The following is a 20,711-nucleotide window of genomic DNA, read 5'->3' on the forward strand; positions in this document are numbered from 1 at the left end:
CAGAAAAATGAATGGCTTGAGGTTTAGGTGTGACAGTGGGTGGAGGGGAGTGGGTCTGGACCTGTCCTGGATTAGGTGTGGGTGGATGGGTTGGTGGGTTGGGAGGGGGTCCTGGTCAGAAAACCTCAAACCTTTCACCTTGTCCTGTATCCCCTTATAGTCAAACTGGATGTAAAATGTCGGGGCAGTGTGGAGACAGGTGCCTATGTAGCAGAATTTGGTTCGGCGTGGACAAATGGATTCAAAGGCATACGGCTCGAGGGGCTCAAACTCGCCCCCGTACAGAATAACAAATCCACCTTACTATCTTCTTTGTGACAAACCGTGGTATCATTACAACTGCAGGGCAATCGATTGCTGACCCAGAATGAAGCAGTAAATGTTGAAATTATGCATACTGAAGGGCTGACAGGGAAGTATACGTACAAGAGGAAACCAAAGAAAAAGGTGGTGTTAAAAAAAAAAAGAAGCCAATGCATGGTTACCGATTTCCAAAAAAAAAAAAAAAAAAAAAAAGATGAATCCTCTGACCATTCGCCACTGAATGTTAAAGGGGATAGACTATCTTTATAATCTGCATCATAACATTGTCTGGCTTCACATTCCAGTGGTAATTTGTCGTATAAATGCTTCTCATAAATATGTTTTTTCCAACGTCAAATAGACATATACACATACAGCACAACCAAGCACACCTTTTTTTTTTTTTTTTTTTTTAATGTATAACTACCATTGCTTATGATAAATCTGTATTCCTGTACTGTGAATAGACTTTTTTTTTTTAATATCAGAACAGGTGGAGCGACAAACAATACTCAAGGCTGCAAAACAAGGAGGTAGGAGAAATGCTACTGAAAAACAGCAAGTGATGCGAACATGATCTTTCACTTAAATAATTGTGGGATACACCAGGCTTCGGTTCGACTTCTTAAACTATGCTAGTGCCAACAGTTGCTATTCCAGTCGGTGTTTGAGGAGCAGTGTGTAACAACTGCAATGTTAGATTTTCACCTTTTACTACCAAATTAAAAACACAAAAATCTAAAAATTGCCACTCTCCTGATAGCTCCAGATGCAGACTGGTGTAGCAGTTGTGGTGATTTACCAACTGAAGAAATCTTAAGAGGCCCTTTCTGCCTTTTAATCGTGTCTTAACCCTATTTTCTCAGACTGGTCATATTCTAAAGTGGCTAATTTTAACAGAGTAACTTCATTGGTCCTGTTGTCATCACAGGTGTAGAGACCACATTGCTGGTGATGGCATTGACTCCTTTACACACAGTAGAATAGAATATTTGCAGATTTGTAAATGAGGTAATCAGCGTTAGGCTAAATAGGGAACCCTGTCATTGACACACATGCCCTCTTCATTCACCAGCAAAAACAAAAAGATTTCCTCAATCAGCGGGACAGGACTCTGGAAAATAAAATCAACTTTGGAATGTTTGGTGGACGAGCCAGCTTTTTTAATTCTTATCTTTTTTATTGTTTTATTTCGTGAAGGTGCACTGTAAAACTATTTGATTGTAACTCATCACATGCCCTGATTCAGAGTCCTTCCCCCTCGTACGGGCTCCTTTGTATTTCCCCAGATAAGCCACTCAAAGTAAACAGGCAACCCTTTATCTGTCATCTTTTTAATTGCAATGAATTAAGGCTGCCTCAGCAGCAGATCAGTGTCTGCTTTTAGTCCAGTTGCGAATGGATTGTTAATAGCTTGTGAGTTGCAATGAGTTGGCAACATCTACAGTGAAGCAGACTAAACATAAAAACATGAAAGGGACTAGCCGCTACAAAAATGTCACAGAACATGCAGTATTACATCCTTTCCTACAGTAGGCTATTCCTAATAGCACATTCAAAGGGGGCTCCTAATGGGCAAATTCTCTGATATGGCTCTGCTTTAGAGTAAGCAAGCTCGGTGTGAGACTACTTCCAGCTCACAGAAGGACAAGTCTATAAGGTGCTCTGTCAAAAGATTGCTGCCTTATTTCACCTGCACAAATACCGTGTGTCATTCAGTTCAACAGGTTCAAGAGCAAACACTGGAAAGTGTTCTGAACATTTGTTTTCCTTTTGAGGAAATTAATTCCCCCCCCCAAAGACACATCCTCTGCTGGTGAAAACAAACGGCACTTTCAAAGGGGAATGTTTTTTCTAAAAACCACAATCACAGGACCTCCAAGTAACAAATTCTGAAAAACACATAGGCTGTACAGAAGATATAAATCTCATGAGTTTCTCGACTGTACAAGCTTTAGGCTACACGCTGAAAAGGGAGGGACACGTAAAACCCTTAATGCTTAACATTGAAAACAAATATAAGGCATTTCATATTTCCTTTTATCCGCATACATCACTGACAGCAGGTCTAAATATTTTTGAGAAAACATTTCGTTCAAAGAGGAAGAGGATGCATATACACATCTACACATGCAAATGAACATGTCTACCGGCTATAAACCAGAAGTCCAAACTACAATACCATCAAAGTCTATCAGTAAAAAAAAAAATATATGAAAAACAAATGCACCTACTCAAATCTATCAGTCAACTTGTGCACGGTTCTTTCTCTGAGCAGGCAGCTTTTAAAGTCGGATATCACAGTTTTAAGAATGAAATATCAAACACTCACACTATCAAACGCCACCTCTCTGCTCACAAACAGAAGGACGACTTGAAATCCTTCATTTGCTACAGATGAGTGACTTTTGGTGTTAACAGAAAGGGCATATTAAATAATATATATTTTTTTTCAACTGAGGAAGCAATAATAAACAAAAGGTTATTGCACTTTTTATCTTTTGTCTATTTCAAAAACGAGGTCAGCTTGAGAGAAGAGGATTCATGCCTTAATGTCGTGGTAAGACAACAAATGTTACGTCACTTCTATAGTATGATCACACGGTTATTAACACTGCACACAGCTACTACTGCAACCCTACTTGTAGTCAGTCTACCCTAAATAACACAACACAATCTCTACAATCAATTTGCAACACAGTCACAACAAACAGTTTGCCTTAACTTGATCTTGAATGCAGGTACCGCGTCATCTCACAATTTGGTTTTTTTATTTTTTATTGTGAAGTTACTAATCGTCGATGATTACCAAAGAGTTGAGAAGAACAATCGGAACGAAAGCTCTGAAATTCCAGACAATGGTCTTTCTACAGTTAATGTGTTACTGACAATCAAAACGCATGTTCTCTGCATTGAAGAGGAGTCCAATGTTTTTCCTCTCATCTTTGCCTAAATTTGGTCTAAAGGCTCCTTCACGTCTTGGGTGTTGGGAGAGCCAACCGAGCCCCGAGGTGCCTTCTTTGGATTTGTGCTTTCGTACAACTGATCCCCATCCGTTCAATGTTTGATGTGCCTTAAATCACAACAGTAATGTGCAATTTATTCTGCCACCCAAAGGGAGCACTCAGTCACTGGAAATGCATCATAACATCCAGACTAATACAGAAGGAGCTATTTAGGCCTTTTTTTTTTTTTTTTTTTCTTTCCTCAGATCACATTGGGTTGAAATATTCATGCTCAGAGGGAAAATGAGCTGTGTCGTGTACTTTCAGTGTAATTTATTTTTCCCCATTATAAGGCTTCTGGGAAATACAAATGGAAGACCGTACCTTTCGGTAGTAACAAATAAAAGGCACCATGCCACCACTGTGCTCGATATTACACAGGTCCTATTGGTGGGGGGGGATTAATAACCAACTGTTCAGGCAGGGAAGGCGGTCAAACTAGCATGAGTCATAAACAGTCAAATTGTATTGTTTTGACTTTCAGAGGTAAAGTTTTATAGCTACCTTCATTCCCCGCTGTAAATTAGACTGAACCCTTCACCCTTTACGACTTGCACCAGATAATAGACTCATCTGTTGGTTGTAATGAAGAGAACGTGTTGAAACTGCTTTTTCTGTTCTAAAAGGGCATGTTTGTGCATGTTTAGGTTTGACATGCATAAATTGAAAAGTCTCTCACACACAAACTACAAAGAGAGAAATCTACACGACTGGCATCAGGAGAAACGAGAAGAAATCACAGAGGATAAATGTCAGCGTCGTCACACAAAAGATCACTGATGAGGTAAAACTGCAGGTCCAATAATAAGTACAAGGTGCAGTTGGCTGCCTCTTTGTAAGGTAGGAAACATGAGACATCTGCCATCTAATCTAACACTTCCGCGTAGATACATCTCTGATTTAGGCTGGTTTAAGCAGAATTACACTACCAACAACAAGAGAGACCACAAGATTTTAACTCTTTGTTAGCAAAGCTGTACAAGCATTTTTCATAAGAATTTCCTTTCTATCCAACCCCCTTTTTTTTTTTTTGAGGTACACCACTTTTATCTCCAAGGTCATTTGGCTCTGGATGACGGAGAAGCCAAAGTTGATTGTTTACAAGTGAATTCTGAATTCGTTCCATTCACAGTGGCAAATATGGCGATATCCTAACCTCTCTCACGACAATCTCTGCACCATGGCAACCTCGAGCTATGTGCTACCTCAATCGATTTGTGTGCTTCTCGACACCCAAAGATGTCTGCAAGACCAAAATAAGCCAAGAGTTCTGTTTGTTTTTTATACGCAATCCAACCAAGCAGCATAACTCTACAGGTGATGCAACTTATCATCAGGTACTGCCAGGTATCGTTTCCTTTTTCAGCTTTTAAGGCAAAAGGCTCAACAGTGGATCAGAGAGTTGAATTGAAATTTGCCATTTACTTCAAGTAAGAACCGAGACATCCATTGAGGCAAATCAATTCTATACTGTATATACCATGCTTCTTTTTTTTTTTATTTGGACATCATTTTTTTTCTCCAGGTAACACTCACACACACACACTATCACACACACACACACACACACACACACATTATAAACCATCTTGTTAACCAAAAGCACAACCAAGGGATTGCTTTGCCAATACCAAAGGGACTAATTATATTCTTCAAAAATGTCCAATTATACAATAGACTTCAACCAACATCAAATTTTAACAGAATACTTGCATTTAAGTACTAATATCCCATGCAAATATTTATAGTTTTTTGTTGACTAATATAATTGGTGAAAAGACATGCAGCTCCAAACACAAAACAGAAATAATCCTGCCTACTTATTTACTGACCAAGTAATAATGAATCATGTCTAAAGGCAAATAAAGGTTTCTATGGCACTAAATGGGTGTAGCTTAGGTGCATTTTTGTCAAATATAGGCTATAAACGAGTATGTGTGATCATATCTACTGTAGACCTTTAGTCCCTCTTGTTTTACTGTACTGTAAGGCAATCTCAATGGAATGGATGAACATGAATGTTTTTCATCTGAACTCTTGTCTTCAGTTTACCTTGTAGGCTACACTCCACACAAATATATATGTATAGAGAAAGAAGAGTGATATTACACAAACAGCAGGCCTATTCTCCAACAATGCCACAAAAGAAAACAACCTTTCCAGACCCTCAATGCAGGAAGACTACTACACATACTGTATAATATGTAGAGAGTTAGGTTATTACATGCTACCTGTATTATCATATCTACACAAGAAAAATGAAGAGCAACAGTTTAAAGTCGGGAGAAAGCAAATTGTCCTGCTCTAAACTGACCCTACATTCATTTCAGTTAGAAAAATTCATGGCTCAGATTTGATGGTCAGACTGTAAACTGCTTGAACATATGCATAAATCCGTTGCTGCTTTCCTGAAAGGGTTTCCCCTCTCGACACATTTTGGCAAACAGGCCTTATTTGTGACCAAATATTATAACATCCAACCCGCATTTAAATCTACCATTGGCATTTATGCTATGATTTACTGAATTGGCCTAAATGGATGGCAGTGCAATGTTTGTGCTGCACACGATCTCTCTCACACACACACACACACACACACACACACACACACACACACACACACACACACACACACACACACACACACACACACACACACACACACACACACACACACACACACACACACACACACACACACACACACACTATTGCTACAATTGGACCTTACATTGCTTTTTCCGTTTCTGACACTAGATATATTGTATATGCTCCACTCGCTTAAATTGTTACTATATCAAAATTGTGATCTAGCTCCATGCACCATCACTCAATTATCACTGGTACACACAAATAAAAAAGAAAGCATGTATAAGAATACTGTGATACAACAAAAGGATTCAGTTGCAACCTGTATAGTTGCAGGGGCAATGGCTCCATTTACTGGTCAGTTAGGACATCACAAGAGAAAGAAAAAATCCCTGCCCGAACAAAAACGGTCTGACAGCACCTACCGATGGCAGAGAGTATGAAGAGTGTTTTGAGAAGCCTGAGGTGTCTGTTGAATCACTGGACTGACTTTAAGTGACTTAGGCCAGAGTCTGTATTATAACAGTAGGCTGGGTAATGTAACCTTGTCACTTTTTTGGGGCTGGTTGCCCAGAAATAGATAACACAAAAAAGTCAGTGGGCAGTGGACACTGTCCCGAAATATTTAGAGACACTTTTTTTTTTTTAGTTTTTTTAAATAATGCATTATTAGAGTACAATTTTGTTGCAGCCTTTGCTTGTCTCTTGTTACCCTACCTTCCTGTATTCAGCAGCAACACACATGCATGTAAACATAAGTACATACATTACATCTGCTCTATGTTGCACACTTAGAACCTGAATGTACTAAAGTGCGTGCTTGACTATCTAATTAAGTGCTGTGGGATTAAGGTTAAAAAGGAATTAAATTATGGAGCATCCCATCAAAGAAATTGTAGACATAATCATCCTGCTGAGATCTGATTGGATTAATAAATTCTGCCTGCTGCTATTTCAGCACAGATCCTGAGATTACAAAACGTTTTGTACCTATCCCTAATGTTAATAATAATAAATAATAATAATAATAATAATAATAATAATAATATAACTGTTCTCAAGAAAATTATAAATAGATCAAGAGAACAAAGGCTGGGGATCACCAATTACAGTAGTTCCATTTCATTTCAGTCAGTTATGGAGGTCAATTGAAATGCCAACTATGAAACTATGACACTACTCAGAAATGACTGCTCTGAAATGGACTTTGTCAGTTTTTGTAACTTATGTAAAATACAAGATTTGTTTCGCAGGGGTTTTTAACGACATCTCCTAGTCTAGGTCCTCATCTTTCATCCAGTCAACTAATTTGTGCAATTGTGCCACTTCATTACCAGCGGATATGAAGTTATCACACCGATGAAAACAATCCGACTCAGTGTAATTTAACCACCAGCAGATGGTCTTAAACAACAACCAAAAAAAATAACAAGACAAAATAGCATAGATATAACATCTAAAAGTCACAAACAGCTCTAGTGGTCCGATACAATCATCTTTAGTACCAGAAATGGGATGAGGAGACAAAAAAAAATCAACACCAAAAAAGCACATATTTGGATTTCTGCTATTCCTGAAATCTAAACAACAGGTATTGGCCTAAGCAAAGATCCCTCTCCTTTTCCTCTTAGCCCTATCTGCCTCTATAAGGGATATCAACTCCCTGGTCATTGATAACACCAGGACATATAAAGATATGCCGGGCAATTCCCCCCCACAAGATGCTATGGGTGCAACTGTGGTTTAATGCTGTTGCTATCAAATGGGTGGAAAGATAATCAGTCTCAGGGCTCATCATATTCTGCCATTATGCAATCCAACTGAAATGATGTGTTACAGAAGGCATGGGTCAAAAGGCATTTCATGAGATGCCATAAAGGCAATCCAGTGCATTTGTGTTGACACTGACAGTAAAATGCCCGGCACACACAGAGCCATTCGTTTAGTCTTTAGGTAATTTGTCATGAAATAATAAGAACGGAAAAAAAATCATAACACATTCCAGGGAAACAAAAGCCCTTGTGACAGTGATTGTCTATTCAATAACGTTAAACAAAAAAAAGGCCAAAAGAAAATATTGCTTGAAAACTGCCCAATAAAAATAGCAGACATTACTCTTTAACTGTTCAAATTGATCAGAGTTGACCACAGAGAAGTTGAGATATAAGCTATTAGATGTTTAAGACTAGTTCACCAGCTCCAAGAAATACTCCTTTAGTGCGAGTTTGTTTTAAACCACAAAGCTGATGGGCGGTTCAACTTCAGAAAACCCAAAGAACAGAAGAAAAAGAGGTCACTAGTGCCTAAAAACCAAAACCGATTGCTCATCTTTTGATAATTAGGCCGTTCGAATTTGGAAAACTTTTTTCCAAAAAACACTGTTAAATAGATGGGAAATAAATTGAAATGGCTTGTTCATTTATGTGCTCAGATATATGACGCTTTGATGAGGTGTTGTTGGCAGATATTACTAGTAAAGCCTTCATCTAGAAATAAACAAGGCCTCTGTCAGTCACTATCCTACAGTAGTTCTCCAGTCCTACAAAAAGAGAACGTTAGGCCTACGGACCCTGGGTGAAGATGAAGCAGCTGCTAAACGAGTTGACGAGGTATATCAAGATCTATTGTCTTTCTCTATACAGTACAGTTCATCTCAAATAAATAATTTATAGCCATAATAGTGTTGATCAACTTTGGTCATAAGTTATATGCTTAGAAACATTCTAGCTTAACAAACACTTATTTAGCATCTTTAAAACATGAAGTCAGCATCAAGAACAAATCAATGTTACGAACGCTGACCCCAACATCGCTCTCCTTTGGAAGGAGACATGCTAACGTATTCAGCAGCATTACCAAATTATCTTAAAATGCCAAACAATTATAGGCCGTACATTTAAAGTACACTATGGAATTAACATCTTTGTGACCCTTTTTCCAAATTTCGGATTGTACTGTAGTGCACAAGCATTGCACTCAAGCAAAAATTTCGACTTTTCCCTTGTGTGGTTCCTTCATAAAAATTCTAGGCTAACGGACAATTAAAAACAAAACAAAATAAAGAAAATATAATCAAAAAACAAACAAAGAAACTCTTTGATCATTCTTTTGGGAAGGCTGTATGTTCCTCTACAAGGTCACCACAACGGATTTAACATGATATGACTTATATATTTAGTGATATGAATAGAAGGACAGTTGAGGATACAGAAATTTCCATGCTCTTAGATGTCGGTTATATAATTATGTCGACATGGTTTTAAAGGGTTAAATGATTTAGAGATGGCCAAATTTGTTTTGGATGCCACACTTCATCTGAGTGACCTTGTAGAGCAATCTGCCTCTACATATTAAGCACTACTAGGAGATGGAGGAATGGGATCTAATTGCATATTAGGTTTGACTGCACCTCAAGAGAAGAACAAACACTCACGCACACACGGACACACAAACACATACATACACAGAGAACAGACATGTGGGTGGGTGCTCTCCTGGTCCTCTGGGCCATGTTAAAGGGAGTCCCCCCCCTGGTGGTGATGATGGTGATAGCAGCTGACTGAGGGGGGCGCGTGACCTCACTCAGACAGACACCCGTCCAGGCCAACCGGTGCACCGTGACGGTCTTTGACGTAGCCGTTGTGGAGGCCGTTGCTGGGCAAGGGTGCGCAGGCGGCAGTGATGCCGCAGTGCTTCAGCAAGTTGAGACCCGTGGAGGGGGAGACGGTGGGAGAAGGGCAGGAGCAGGAGGAAGGGTCCCGTTGGGGGAAAGGCTTCATGGTAGAGAGGATCAGAGCCAGGCAGTCAGCCACGTCCTTGTTGGGAGCACAGGCCAGGGCTGGGGTATGGCCTGATTGACAGGTAACAGATTCACATTAGGGCTGAAACGATCCCTCTAGAAAATCGATTACTAAAAAAATCATTGATGCAAACTTAGTGCATCAAGGCTTTGTTTAACCCGCCCACACCAACTTCAGCTACAGATATCTAACAGGTTCACCATGTTCCTTTATCAAAAAGTGGTATGTCAATGTGATGTTTAAAGCTTGTTGGCTGCCCCCAAGTGGGCAATCTGAAACTATGGGGTGTTGTGGAAAACAGTCAGAAAGTTTCCAAGCTAAATCATTATAAACATTGTAAGACTCTTTCAATATCCAAACTTTCTATGCGAGCTAACTGTAATGGCTAACCATGCATCGAAAGGCCTCACCTTCCTCATCCACAGCCAGCACAGTGGCTCCTCTACTCAGCAGTGCCTGCACCACCGTAGCCATGCCATTACGTGCTGCAAGATGGAGGGGCCTGGAAGAGAATGTGGGAAAAGAGTGTGAGAAACAGCTGGCAGATCTAGTACTCATCATCAAGTCTGCAGTTTTAACATTAGAACAGGTTAAGAACACCCCAAACCTTCAATAACAGTTCCACTCTCAGAGTAGAGGCCAGATGTAAACAGATGACAAACATGTGCTAAACAGTTTTTAAAGATTTTTGGCCTACGAGGGCATTTTTAGGATTGTAGGCTCACAATTATTTACAGAAAATCCTAATGAACTCCATGTTTTTTTTGCCCCCTTTTTTGTTGACAGCTTAAAAGTATTGATAGCTTTCTCACATTTGCAGAGCGCCGTTGGTGGCATTTATGAGTGTGGGACTGTGGATTTCCCCCAGAATCAGCAGGGCACACATCTCATGGGCCTGAGGGACAAAACGAAAAAGAAAAGTAAAAAAAAAATTGCTTGGTCATATGTCTACATACTACTTGGTGTATCGCGTTACACTCAGGTGTTAATACTGAGCACAACACAGTGGAGCTTTGTGTACCTTGCTGCAGGCCAGGTGCAGGGCAGTGTTCTTGTTCTCATCCAGCAGTGTCAGGTCAGCCTTGGCCCGGTGAAGAAGGATGGCTGGGGGACATCAAGAGACAAAGACATTTATGTCCTGCTACATCAGCTATGTATTCTTAAGGAAACAGCTAGTACTTAAGAACCCCACAAGAATAACAGGTCAAAGACTTACCCACGGTGCCACTGTGTCCCTTGTCAGCAGCTACCATCAGAGCAGAGCATCCACTGTTGTCCACTGCGTTGATCTCTGTCCCATGGCGAAGTACCAGCTGAAGCCCCGCGACATCTTCAGCAAATGCAGCAGCATGCAGTGGGGTCCTACAGGCACAGACAGAGACAGTCCAAACAATTACTGTGTGATCAGTGTTATGGCTTCAGGGGCTGTGGCAGTACAACACACCAGGCCTTCAGACCAATGACTTGATAAGACAGAAGAAGGGTGAGGTCTTTGTCAGACTACCAACTCTATTATGATGGAGAATACATTTGATGTCAGCGTAACATTTCTGTACAGTGCTTTGTTCTCTTGTTGGTCCCCCTGTCTGTTTCTCCCAACTGGGGGTGTACCATCTACTGTAGATAATACACTGTATATGGCTAAGTACTTCATACAACCCCTCTACAAAAAACCTGAACTATTCCTTTAAAGGAGGCATATTATGCTTACGTCCAGGGTCATACTTGTTTTGGGGGGTTTTCTACAAGAATCTGTTTACATGCTTTAATGCTTAAAAAAATGTTTGTACTGTCTGAATTGTTCTATAGTGTTACAGCGGAATTGTGTTGCTAGGCAACCACTTGGGTCCATGTTTACTTCATTCCAGCCGATGTCTTTCACATACACTGCCACCGGAAAACAAACTGTTTACGTTATGTTGAAGATTCGTTTAAGGGCACAGTTTCAGAATACAGGCTGTTTGTATTTCTCAATGGATCGAGCATTAATACTTTCACAGTATTTATATAGTACTAAGACCTGCTTTATAATAAAAAATAAAAAAAGACAAAAATCTCACTTATTACAATAATTGACCTTTAAGTCTTTTTTTCCTGCATTCTCACCTTCCTTTGGCATCTCTGGTGTTAATCATGTGGACCCCAGCAGACTCCAGCAGCCTCTCTGCAGCACCGCTGTGGCCATTCATCCTACAAGCAAGACCGCAGAGTTAATGAAATTATTTAATTTCTTTTTTTGAGAAATTTGTTTTGACACAGTAAGACATGCCACAAAAGCACGTGCCAACTTAATACTCACAGAGCACAGTGCAGGGGGGTGAAAGGGTTTCCCTCTTCATGGATAAATGTTTTAAATTCAAGTAAAACCTCCAAACAGTCTTCATGCCCTGAAAACAAAACACACTCAGCATTATAGACAACAGATGTGACAGTGAGTCATTGCAACATTTAGGGATTAGCCATTTCCAGTCGATCAAACTAAGCAAACCTTTGTAAGCAGCCCAGTGTAATGGGGTGTATTGTTTGTTGTCCAGCAGTTTGTCTTGTTGGTCTGTTGCCATGGCGGCCTGCACCAGACCGGCCAGGATCTCCGTGTGGCCTCTGGCTGCAGCGTAGTGCAGCGGTGTCCTACCCTGAACGTCCCGACACAGTGCAGATGCTTTGTGCTCCAGCAGGGCTGTCACACAGTCATCATGGCCCAACACCGCCTGAACAAAGACCAGCAGGAGGCGATGAGACAATCTCCACTGATACAAGCGACAACTTGGACTGAGAAAAATAACAATTATAACATCTTTACATTATGGGTGAAATCATTTCCTGCTCACATTTCTCTTTTAGGTATTCTACTTCTTGATCAAAGCAGCATTAATTAGATTTAAGCTACTTTCCAGGACAGGAATCTCTTATTCTGAGATCTGTCTTTGAATGTTATTTAATAGATATCTCATTTAAAAAAATAAAAAAAAAGGTTTTAAATCCATGACTTAGATAAATACCTGTCCAGGAAACTGGGCCACCTAGTATGCCTGGGCTTTATTGCTTTTATCCTTATGGCTCTTTGACAGATGGTGCTAGTAAGACTTTAAAAAAGGAGCTTTAAACATCATCCCTTTCTGTTAATATTTTACCCTTTTGTCAACAGGGAAACTTGCAAACACTGCTGGACGCAGCTTAACTTTTTCATCAGGTAGGTTCCCATTTAGCTTTATGATCTAAACTAGTACATTTTGTGGTAAAAGTACAAGTTATAAGTTATACAACAAAAGTCAACATTGTCAAGGTAAAAAGTTTCACTTTAATTCTCACTACCAATTAAAAGTCACAACCAAAGTCCTGTATGCGTTTGTGGTTCAGCTGATGCTCGGCTATAGTTTGGTTTTTTGACTTACCCCTCTGTGCAAAGATGTGCTGCCCCTCTTGTCCTTGGCATCTGGCAGGGCACCCTTCTCCAACAGGTAGTGGACACAGTCAGTGTGACCTCCGAGAACAGCGAGCATCAAAGGGGTCCTGAAAGGGACAGAAGGAACCATAAAGACCTTTTTTTACCGAGTGCTCATAGGCTTTAGGCATTAAACTGTTTTTGAAAGCTGAATGTACAAATTGAAGACGTGCTTTTTCAAATAAAACAACTTACTGGCCAAATTTGTCTGCAACATTGGTGAGATCTCCTTCCTCCCCATAATCAATCATCATGCGCAAGCAGTCTGAGTGACCATTGGAAGCTGGTATGAAAAAAAGCACAAGAGAGAATTAGAAAATGTATTCTTTATAACTTAAAATTTAGACCATTAAGGGTAGTAATAATCAGAAACATTGCTATGTCATGAAATCTTCCAGCAGAGAGCAGTATACCTGCAACATGAATTGGAGTCCACATGAGGCGGTTGTCATTGAGGAGACAGGAGGCCCCCTGAGCCAACAGCACCTCCACACAGCGGGCGTAGCCTTTCTGGGCAGCCAAGTAGAGCACGGATCGCCCTGCGGCATCCTGCATGTCCACATAGGCTGCGGTCTCCGTCAGCACACGCAGCGCCTGCCAGTGACCCTTATCAGCCTAAGGGAGCAGAGAAGGGCGGTCACAACTTTGCATGTGGTCAGCATTAAGAGGTTGATTACAACCAGTTTCGACCAGGTTGGTTAAATGCAAAACACTTACAGCAAGATGCAGAGGACTGACTGGAATACTGCTCTCTATGTCTCCTAGTGCATTAAAGGACATCTCCAGGAGCTGAGAAATAAACCACAATAGGTGGATATAATTTAAATTACTGGGGAAATAAAATAAACATGCTGCACATATCAATATCAATCAAAAGTTAAACCTGAACATGTTTTCATCATGCACAGCATGCAAAATGTATCACATTAATTATTCGTTTCGGCTAAACAACACAACTGGAAATATATTTCACTCAACGGAATAAATATAGTGTCGACCTAAGTCTTGTGGAGCAGACGTGTGACATCTGCTTTAGCTGAATATGAGTATAAGTGCATTTAATGTGTGACATTTGAGTATTAGTGCATGTGCTAAGTAAAGTTGTGAAGGGATTTCAGATAAAAAAAGAAAAAAAAAGAAACTCACCAGCTCCAGGTTCTGTTTGTTGCCATGATAAGCTGCATAGTGAACAGCACTGTAACCCTTTGAGTTGACCATGGAGGGATCAGCACCGTTGTCCAAAAGATGCTCCAAGCAGCTGTTATTAGAAGACGGCAAAACATGTAGAGAGGGGATAAAGAATAGAGCAGGTCTCATCACTAAATTTTAAATATGGTTGCCAGGCCGATTACCAGGTATCAGCTTTGGTTGCAGAAAATGAAAATAATTTGCCGTTACTGCATTTTGCAAGTCAACAAGGCCAAGAATGTGTTGCCAATTTCCCCCCGTGCTGTCCAGCTTTTGTTGTTTTTTAAGCCTTGATAACATTCGTCATGGTTCAATGAAAAAGGAAAGACAAGAAAAAAAAACTCACAAGTACGACTCCTTCGCCTCATCCTCATCATTCTGATGGTTCCCAGAAAAATGACGATCAACTCTGAAAATGAAAAGAAATGATCTGATTCAATAAACTTTCTTGATATCAGTATAACGTACACATGAAACCACAATTTGACTATGAAACCAAACATTCAGTAAACAGTTTGAACTGCATACGTATGAGTAATGTGAAAAAAAAAAAAAAAAAAAAGAGAAAGTCAAGGTCAAGAAACAAAGTTATTTTTGTTCACCAACTGTTTCAATTTCATAAACGCCCTGCAATTTGACAGTTTCTCCAGAACAAGACTTGACTTTCTGCCAGACTTAAACGGAATGTGGTGGCTTTCAGTGAGAACACGGAAGAGAGAGAGAGAGAGAGAGAGACATGTTTTCCAACCTGCTGAAGGCCTGGGAGGCGGCAGAGTAGTGCAGGGGAGTACAGCCCGTCTGGTCAGGCTCGTTGACCTCGGCGCCAGCGCTCACCAGGGTCACAGTGCACTGGTACCTCCCATTAGCAGCCGCATAGTGCAACGGGGTCCTATGGGGAGGATGAGAGGAGAGAGAATAGTCACTCGGAATAGTATGTATGTATGTATGTATGTATAAGGATGCACTTTAAATGCTGTTACAGCAGCAGCTAAATAAAAACATCTAACACAGATGAGGAGAAACTCACCTTCCCATTATGTCCCTCTTATTCAAGTCAGTACCGCTACTTAAGAGCAAGTTCAGACATTCAACATTTCTGTAAAGGAAGATGATCATGGAAAGGAAATTAAGTTAAAGACGACATGTGAGACCAGAACATTTTTCAAGGCATTTATATATGACAAAGCAGATTCTGCATCTTACCCTCCAGAGGCAGCAGCGTGTAGACAGGTCCTCCCAAAGTTGTCAGGGTTGTTTATGTCAAACCCAGCAGAAAGTACATGCTCCTTACTCATGGATGAAACTATACTATACAGCTGACCTGTAGGGTAATAAAAAAACAAGTTGGAGGCAAAAGCAATGTCAAAGCGTGCAAAAATAGAAAGATTTTGTAAATCAGAGAGCACGACAAACCTGAGGAGAGTAACTTGCGACAACAGTCTGAAAACCCGTACAGCACAGCTAAGTGCAAGGGAAACATTCCATGGATTCCACGTCTGGAGATGACAAAAAAAAACATACAAACAGAATATTAGAAATGAAACAGTCAATGTTAAAAATGTAACTAGGTTAACGATACCAGAGCTTTAGGTATCGGCCGATCAGAAACCCGTGTTAAATGAGCTCGAAATCATTATTTTATGCGTAAGGCAACATTAGGCCTGACTTAAACATTACTTAATTGTAAAAAACAAATGTAAGAAATCAATAAATAGACATTTTCTAAATTGTTATTTTTTATTAAAATAATAAATTGTACAACTGCAACTTGGTAAAAACCCTATAGAATTAACAGGAATTACAAATTGAGCATATAATGTATATTGTATATTTACTTATGTTAGTATTGGCCTAATATCTGAGATTGGTGCATACTGAAATGTAACCCCATTATTTGTATTAAGATCTGTTGTTTAATGTGATTTTACAACCTCATGGCATGATTAAATCAATAAGTAATAAAACTTAAAGCTTTTCTGATACCTGGCCGTGTCTGCTCCGTTGGTCATTAGAGTGCTGATCAGCAGTTCATGGCCGTACTTAGCAGCAACGTGGAGAGGAGTATTGCCAAACTTATCCACACAATCAATTTCCCCACCTGAAGTAAACAAGGGAAGAGGGCGTGAATAAAAGACTCAACAGGACAAACATCTTCTCACAGATCAGTCGTAAAGGTCATCGTTACCGTTTTGGATGAGGATCTGAGAGCGTGTGAAGCGTCCATGAATGGCTGCCATGTGCAGGGGGCTCTTCCCTTCTTTGCTCTGAAAAAAAAAAAAAAAAATATATATATATATATAAAATCATATTATTTCATCTTGAGTGTAGTTCAGAGATAATTACAATTCACAGTTTAGTGTTGGGAGGTGGTGTGAGCAACCTTCGGAAAGCTGCTACAATAACATTGATCAAGGCCAGTTGGACTTAGCATGCATGGTTTGACCATTTTTATGCAGTGTTTGTGCAGGAAGCAGTAGCTAACAACAAGTAGTTTCCACACTGTCTGCCATTCATTTATATCAATAAAATACATTTTAATGTTACAAGTAAGGTTTTTGAAAGCTATAAAAAGATGATTGATTAATAACATGATTTTTATATCAGGACATTTTCTTTCTTATGCAGTCCCTTTTCACACATACTATGGAAATGGTCTCATTTCTAGCAGCTAAATACACGTGTGAGATACATGTTCCACCGCTGCACATTTACGGAAAGAGTTTCAATGGACAGGAATAGACGGTGTATTATCTCCATTTATTATCCTTATCCACCCCCATGTTAATTGAATGACTTTTGACCACAGCATCCAACCAAACAAAATGTAGTGCACTAACGCATTTTAACACTTCATTATCATCACAACACATAAGGAACAGTAAGTAAAGTAAATTTAACAGTCTTTTCCATTTAAGACTCTTCAGCGCATTTCATACCTGCTGGTTGACATCTGCCCCGTTGTTGACCAGCAACTCCAGACAGAGGGCACCGTTGGTGGAGACAGCGGCCAGGTGCAGAGGGGTGTAGCCGCACTTGTTGGGCTGGTTAACGTTAGCTCCATGGTTCACCAGCTCGGTAGCCACAGCCTCCTGTCCCATGTAGCAAGCCACGTGGAGCGCAGTGTTTCCAAAGCTGTTGGGCTCATCAATCTGACAGCAAAACACAAACACCAGATCAGACTGAGCCAAGAGCCTGAAAGGCAGGAGTCATACATATATATATATACATACATACATATATATATATATGAAAAAGTCATATCACTCACCTCTGTCCCCATCCTCAGCAGGTACTTTACAATTTCGAGGTGACCACTTGCTGCTGCAGCATGGAGAGGTGTGTAGCCCTGCTTATCCTTGCAGCACTTGTCTGCGCTGCGGGACACCAGCAACTTCACAATCTCTGAATGCCCTACAGGAAACAAAAAAAAAGGGAGAAAACATTTCAGTATCATCTTTGACAAAAATCATATACAATTTAGAGGATTAAAAACAATAATGCCCACAAACAGAGAGTTCTTGGTGTAAGGACACAACAATCCGCGATTGTGGTGTCTTTTACCCCAGATAATGACGCAAGTACTTGGCAATGTTTTTGCTCATCATTTGAGTGAAACTTGTCATGAACAATAGGAGCTTTTACTGCTATTTGACGATGAAAATGTGTGCTGTGTGCAGAATTGGCAAGACAGCAAAACTTGCTTACCCAAGTAAGCAGCACAATGGATAGGCTGTCTTTCCTTCTTATCGATGGCACTCAGGTTGGCCCCTTTGTTCAGCAGCAGCTTCACCATCTGCGAGTCAAATAAATAAAATTGTAGGAAAAACAACTCATAGGTTCTCAAAGAAAATCTCAAAATAGGACAGCAATAACCCCAGACTCACCTCCTGGAACCCACTCTGAGCTGCATGGTGCAGGGCAGTTCTGCCAGTGCGATCTGCCATGTTCAGGTTGCTCAGCTGGGTCAGCAAGGCCTCTGCGCAGCGTGTGGCACGGTTGGCAGTAGCCACATGCAGCGGCGTCTGCCAGAACTTGTCTCGTGCATTTGCCTCTGCTCCGCGCCTCAGCAGCAGACTCACTGCCCTCTGGGGAACCATCGCAAGAGCTTAAAGCATATATTATATCTGCAATTTGCTGCATTTGCTTCAGTCAGCACTCTATATTGAGACATTAATCTAAATGAGTTCTAAAATCACTGTGGGTACATAAGGGAATAAGAGGATGAAGTCATCTGACAGAGATAACTGGACTCCTCGGAATGGCAAAGGGATACGAGTTTATTGCTTACCTCATTCCTGGAAGCAGCTGCCCTGTGCAACGGGGTCAACCATACATGGTCTTTAGCATTTACAGTGGCACCTGGCAGACAAAACAATGAAACATTTTAAGAATTAACAAGGACGTTGTAGGTGGAAAGGGCAGAACAACTGCACAGTGAGCTGAAAATGAGGGTAACATTTATTGGAGTGGTGAGCATGCACCACATTTCATGAACACATGGCCAAATATCTGTGATGGATACAGCAGCTCACTCACCTGATTCAATGAGGAGGTCCAATATGTGGACGTCACCCACACAGGCAGCAGCATGAAGTGGCGTGCGACGCTCTTGGTCCTGTGGGTAAAATCAATTAAGGGGAATATGACGTTTAATCTTCATGTTTGGATAATAACCGATAATAAAGCACATCATACATACCAGTGCATTGACATCCTCCTTTTTGTGCAATAACAGTTGAACTTCTTCAGCATTACGATTGAAGATGGCCTGGACCAGAGGAGGCTGCAACACAGAAATACCTGCTAAATCACGTTGCATTTTCACAATAACGTTAATCCAGAGCAACGATTGGTTAGATAACATATTCAGTGAAACGGGTTAATATGCATGCATTATGTTACATGCTGCATCCGCTGCAATGCCTGTAGTGTTAGGTAACGAATGCGATTCCAGGAAATACACCGAGCCCTGGCTGCGGCCTACAGGCCCTCGTCTAAACTACTGACGGCCCCGGAGCAGGGCCGAGGCATGAGCAGCACTGACGTACGCGTTGAACACTGGTGATTAAAGCAGTATGTCTCCGATATGCACCCACAGAAACACGCACAACGAATGAGCGTAACACCAAACGACGCGTGAGACGTAGTATGTTGCGCACAAGAGCGAACAGCGCTATGCCAGCAAATAGACTGCGCCACTGCACGAACACGGAGCGCGTTCTTCCGCCGTACCTGGTCTGCGATGTTATGTACTCCCATCTCCCAAACTCAGCCAGGACGGAGCTCCTTCATGAGGATAAAACTTAGAGGTATATTGCGGTGCGCTACTGTATCCCTCTTTTTTTTTTTTTTTTTTTTTTTTTTTTTTTTAGACTACACCCATAGCTGGTTGCAAACAGAAATGCGGTCTGGATCTGTCACTGTTGTTGTCTGTATCCGATGTCTGCTTTGACGATACAGGCTAAGACCGTGCTGGTCCGCCTACAGGCGTGGCGGTCTGTTTTCGCCCGTTCGGGGGGGCGGGGAGGAAATGGCGCCATCTTGTGTAAGACAACGGTGATGCGCTTTACACTGACGACGGTGACAACATGGATGACTGACTTCTGCGAGGTCAAGTGAAACGTTCAGGGTCGAGGGGCACCAAGTCAGAGTTATGTAACCTAGATGTCATTGAGCATATTTGATCTAACTTGAAAATATATAATATATAATATATATATAATTTTGTCTAACTCATTGGCTGTTTGAGGCCACATCTCCAACCGCATCTCATCAGCGGTTGGACGTTTCTCTGTTGTCATGGAGACGTATCTGCCGTCATGGAGACGTTTGATCTCAAGATATCCGTAAAGTCGTCTAATAATAATAATAATAATCATATTACATCAGGTCAAATTAATAGTAGACTCTTTGATTTAACATTATTTATATTATTTATAATAATAATAATAATAATAATAATAATAAGTTATTTTTTTTTTTTTAAATGGTAATTTAAAACTATTTTGGTTTATTGCTAGAAAATAGACCTGAACAAATATAATATAATATAATATAATATAATATAATATAATATAAGATAAAATAAGATAAGATAAAATAAGATAATCCTTTATTAGTCCCGCAGCGGGGACATTTACAGGATTACAGCAGCATAGATATAGTGCAAACAAGAGACATAGTAAAAAAAAAAAAAAACAAGATCAAAAATAAGTATTATAAATAAGCAAATGAGCAATAAAAAAACAGTAAAAAAACAATAAAGAATCCACAGTAACTGAAATATTATATATACAGACAGAAACTATTATAACCATTGTATTGCACAGTGTATTAGTGTTGCAAATATGAACCATCTCCTCTTTAATGTTAGTCTAAATCATC

General features: G+C 40.4%; 1 protein-coding gene across 1 annotated transcript; it reads right to left on the reverse strand.

Moving 5' to 3' along the window:
* Positions 1-8,749: 8,749 nt before the first annotated feature.
* ankrd52a (ankyrin repeat domain 52a) lies at positions 8,750-19,675 on the reverse strand. The gene is made up of 28 exons (XM_054608450.1): positions 19,560-19,675; positions 19,027-19,110; positions 18,864-18,942; positions 18,616-18,686; positions 18,212-18,412; positions 18,033-18,120; positions 17,596-17,738; positions 17,264-17,476; positions 16,513-16,591; positions 16,311-16,425; positions 15,741-15,823; positions 15,531-15,648; positions 15,355-15,423; positions 15,076-15,216; positions 14,674-14,736; positions 14,286-14,397; positions 13,857-13,928; positions 13,553-13,754; positions 13,335-13,422; positions 13,090-13,207; positions 12,186-12,405; positions 11,997-12,084; positions 11,804-11,887; positions 10,914-11,059; positions 10,719-10,801; positions 10,510-10,592; positions 10,108-10,199; positions 8,750-9,747 (listed from the first exon to the last, which is right to left on the reverse strand). Exons 1-28 carry the CDS (start codon positions 19,584-19,586, stop codon positions 9,476-9,478), a joined length of 3,234 nt encoding a protein of 1,077 aa, XP_054464425.1. The 5' UTR covers positions 19,587-19,675; the 3' UTR covers positions 8,750-9,475.
* Between the last annotated feature and the right edge of the window lie 1,036 nt (positions 19,676-20,711).

The sequence above is a fragment of the Anoplopoma fimbria genome, chromosome 12 (genome assembly GCF_027596085.1).
Source record: "Anoplopoma fimbria isolate UVic2021 breed Golden Eagle Sablefish chromosome 12, Afim_UVic_2022, whole genome shotgun sequence".
NCBI classification, from domain to species: Eukaryota; Metazoa; Chordata; class Actinopteri; order Perciformes; family Anoplopomatidae; genus Anoplopoma; species Anoplopoma fimbria.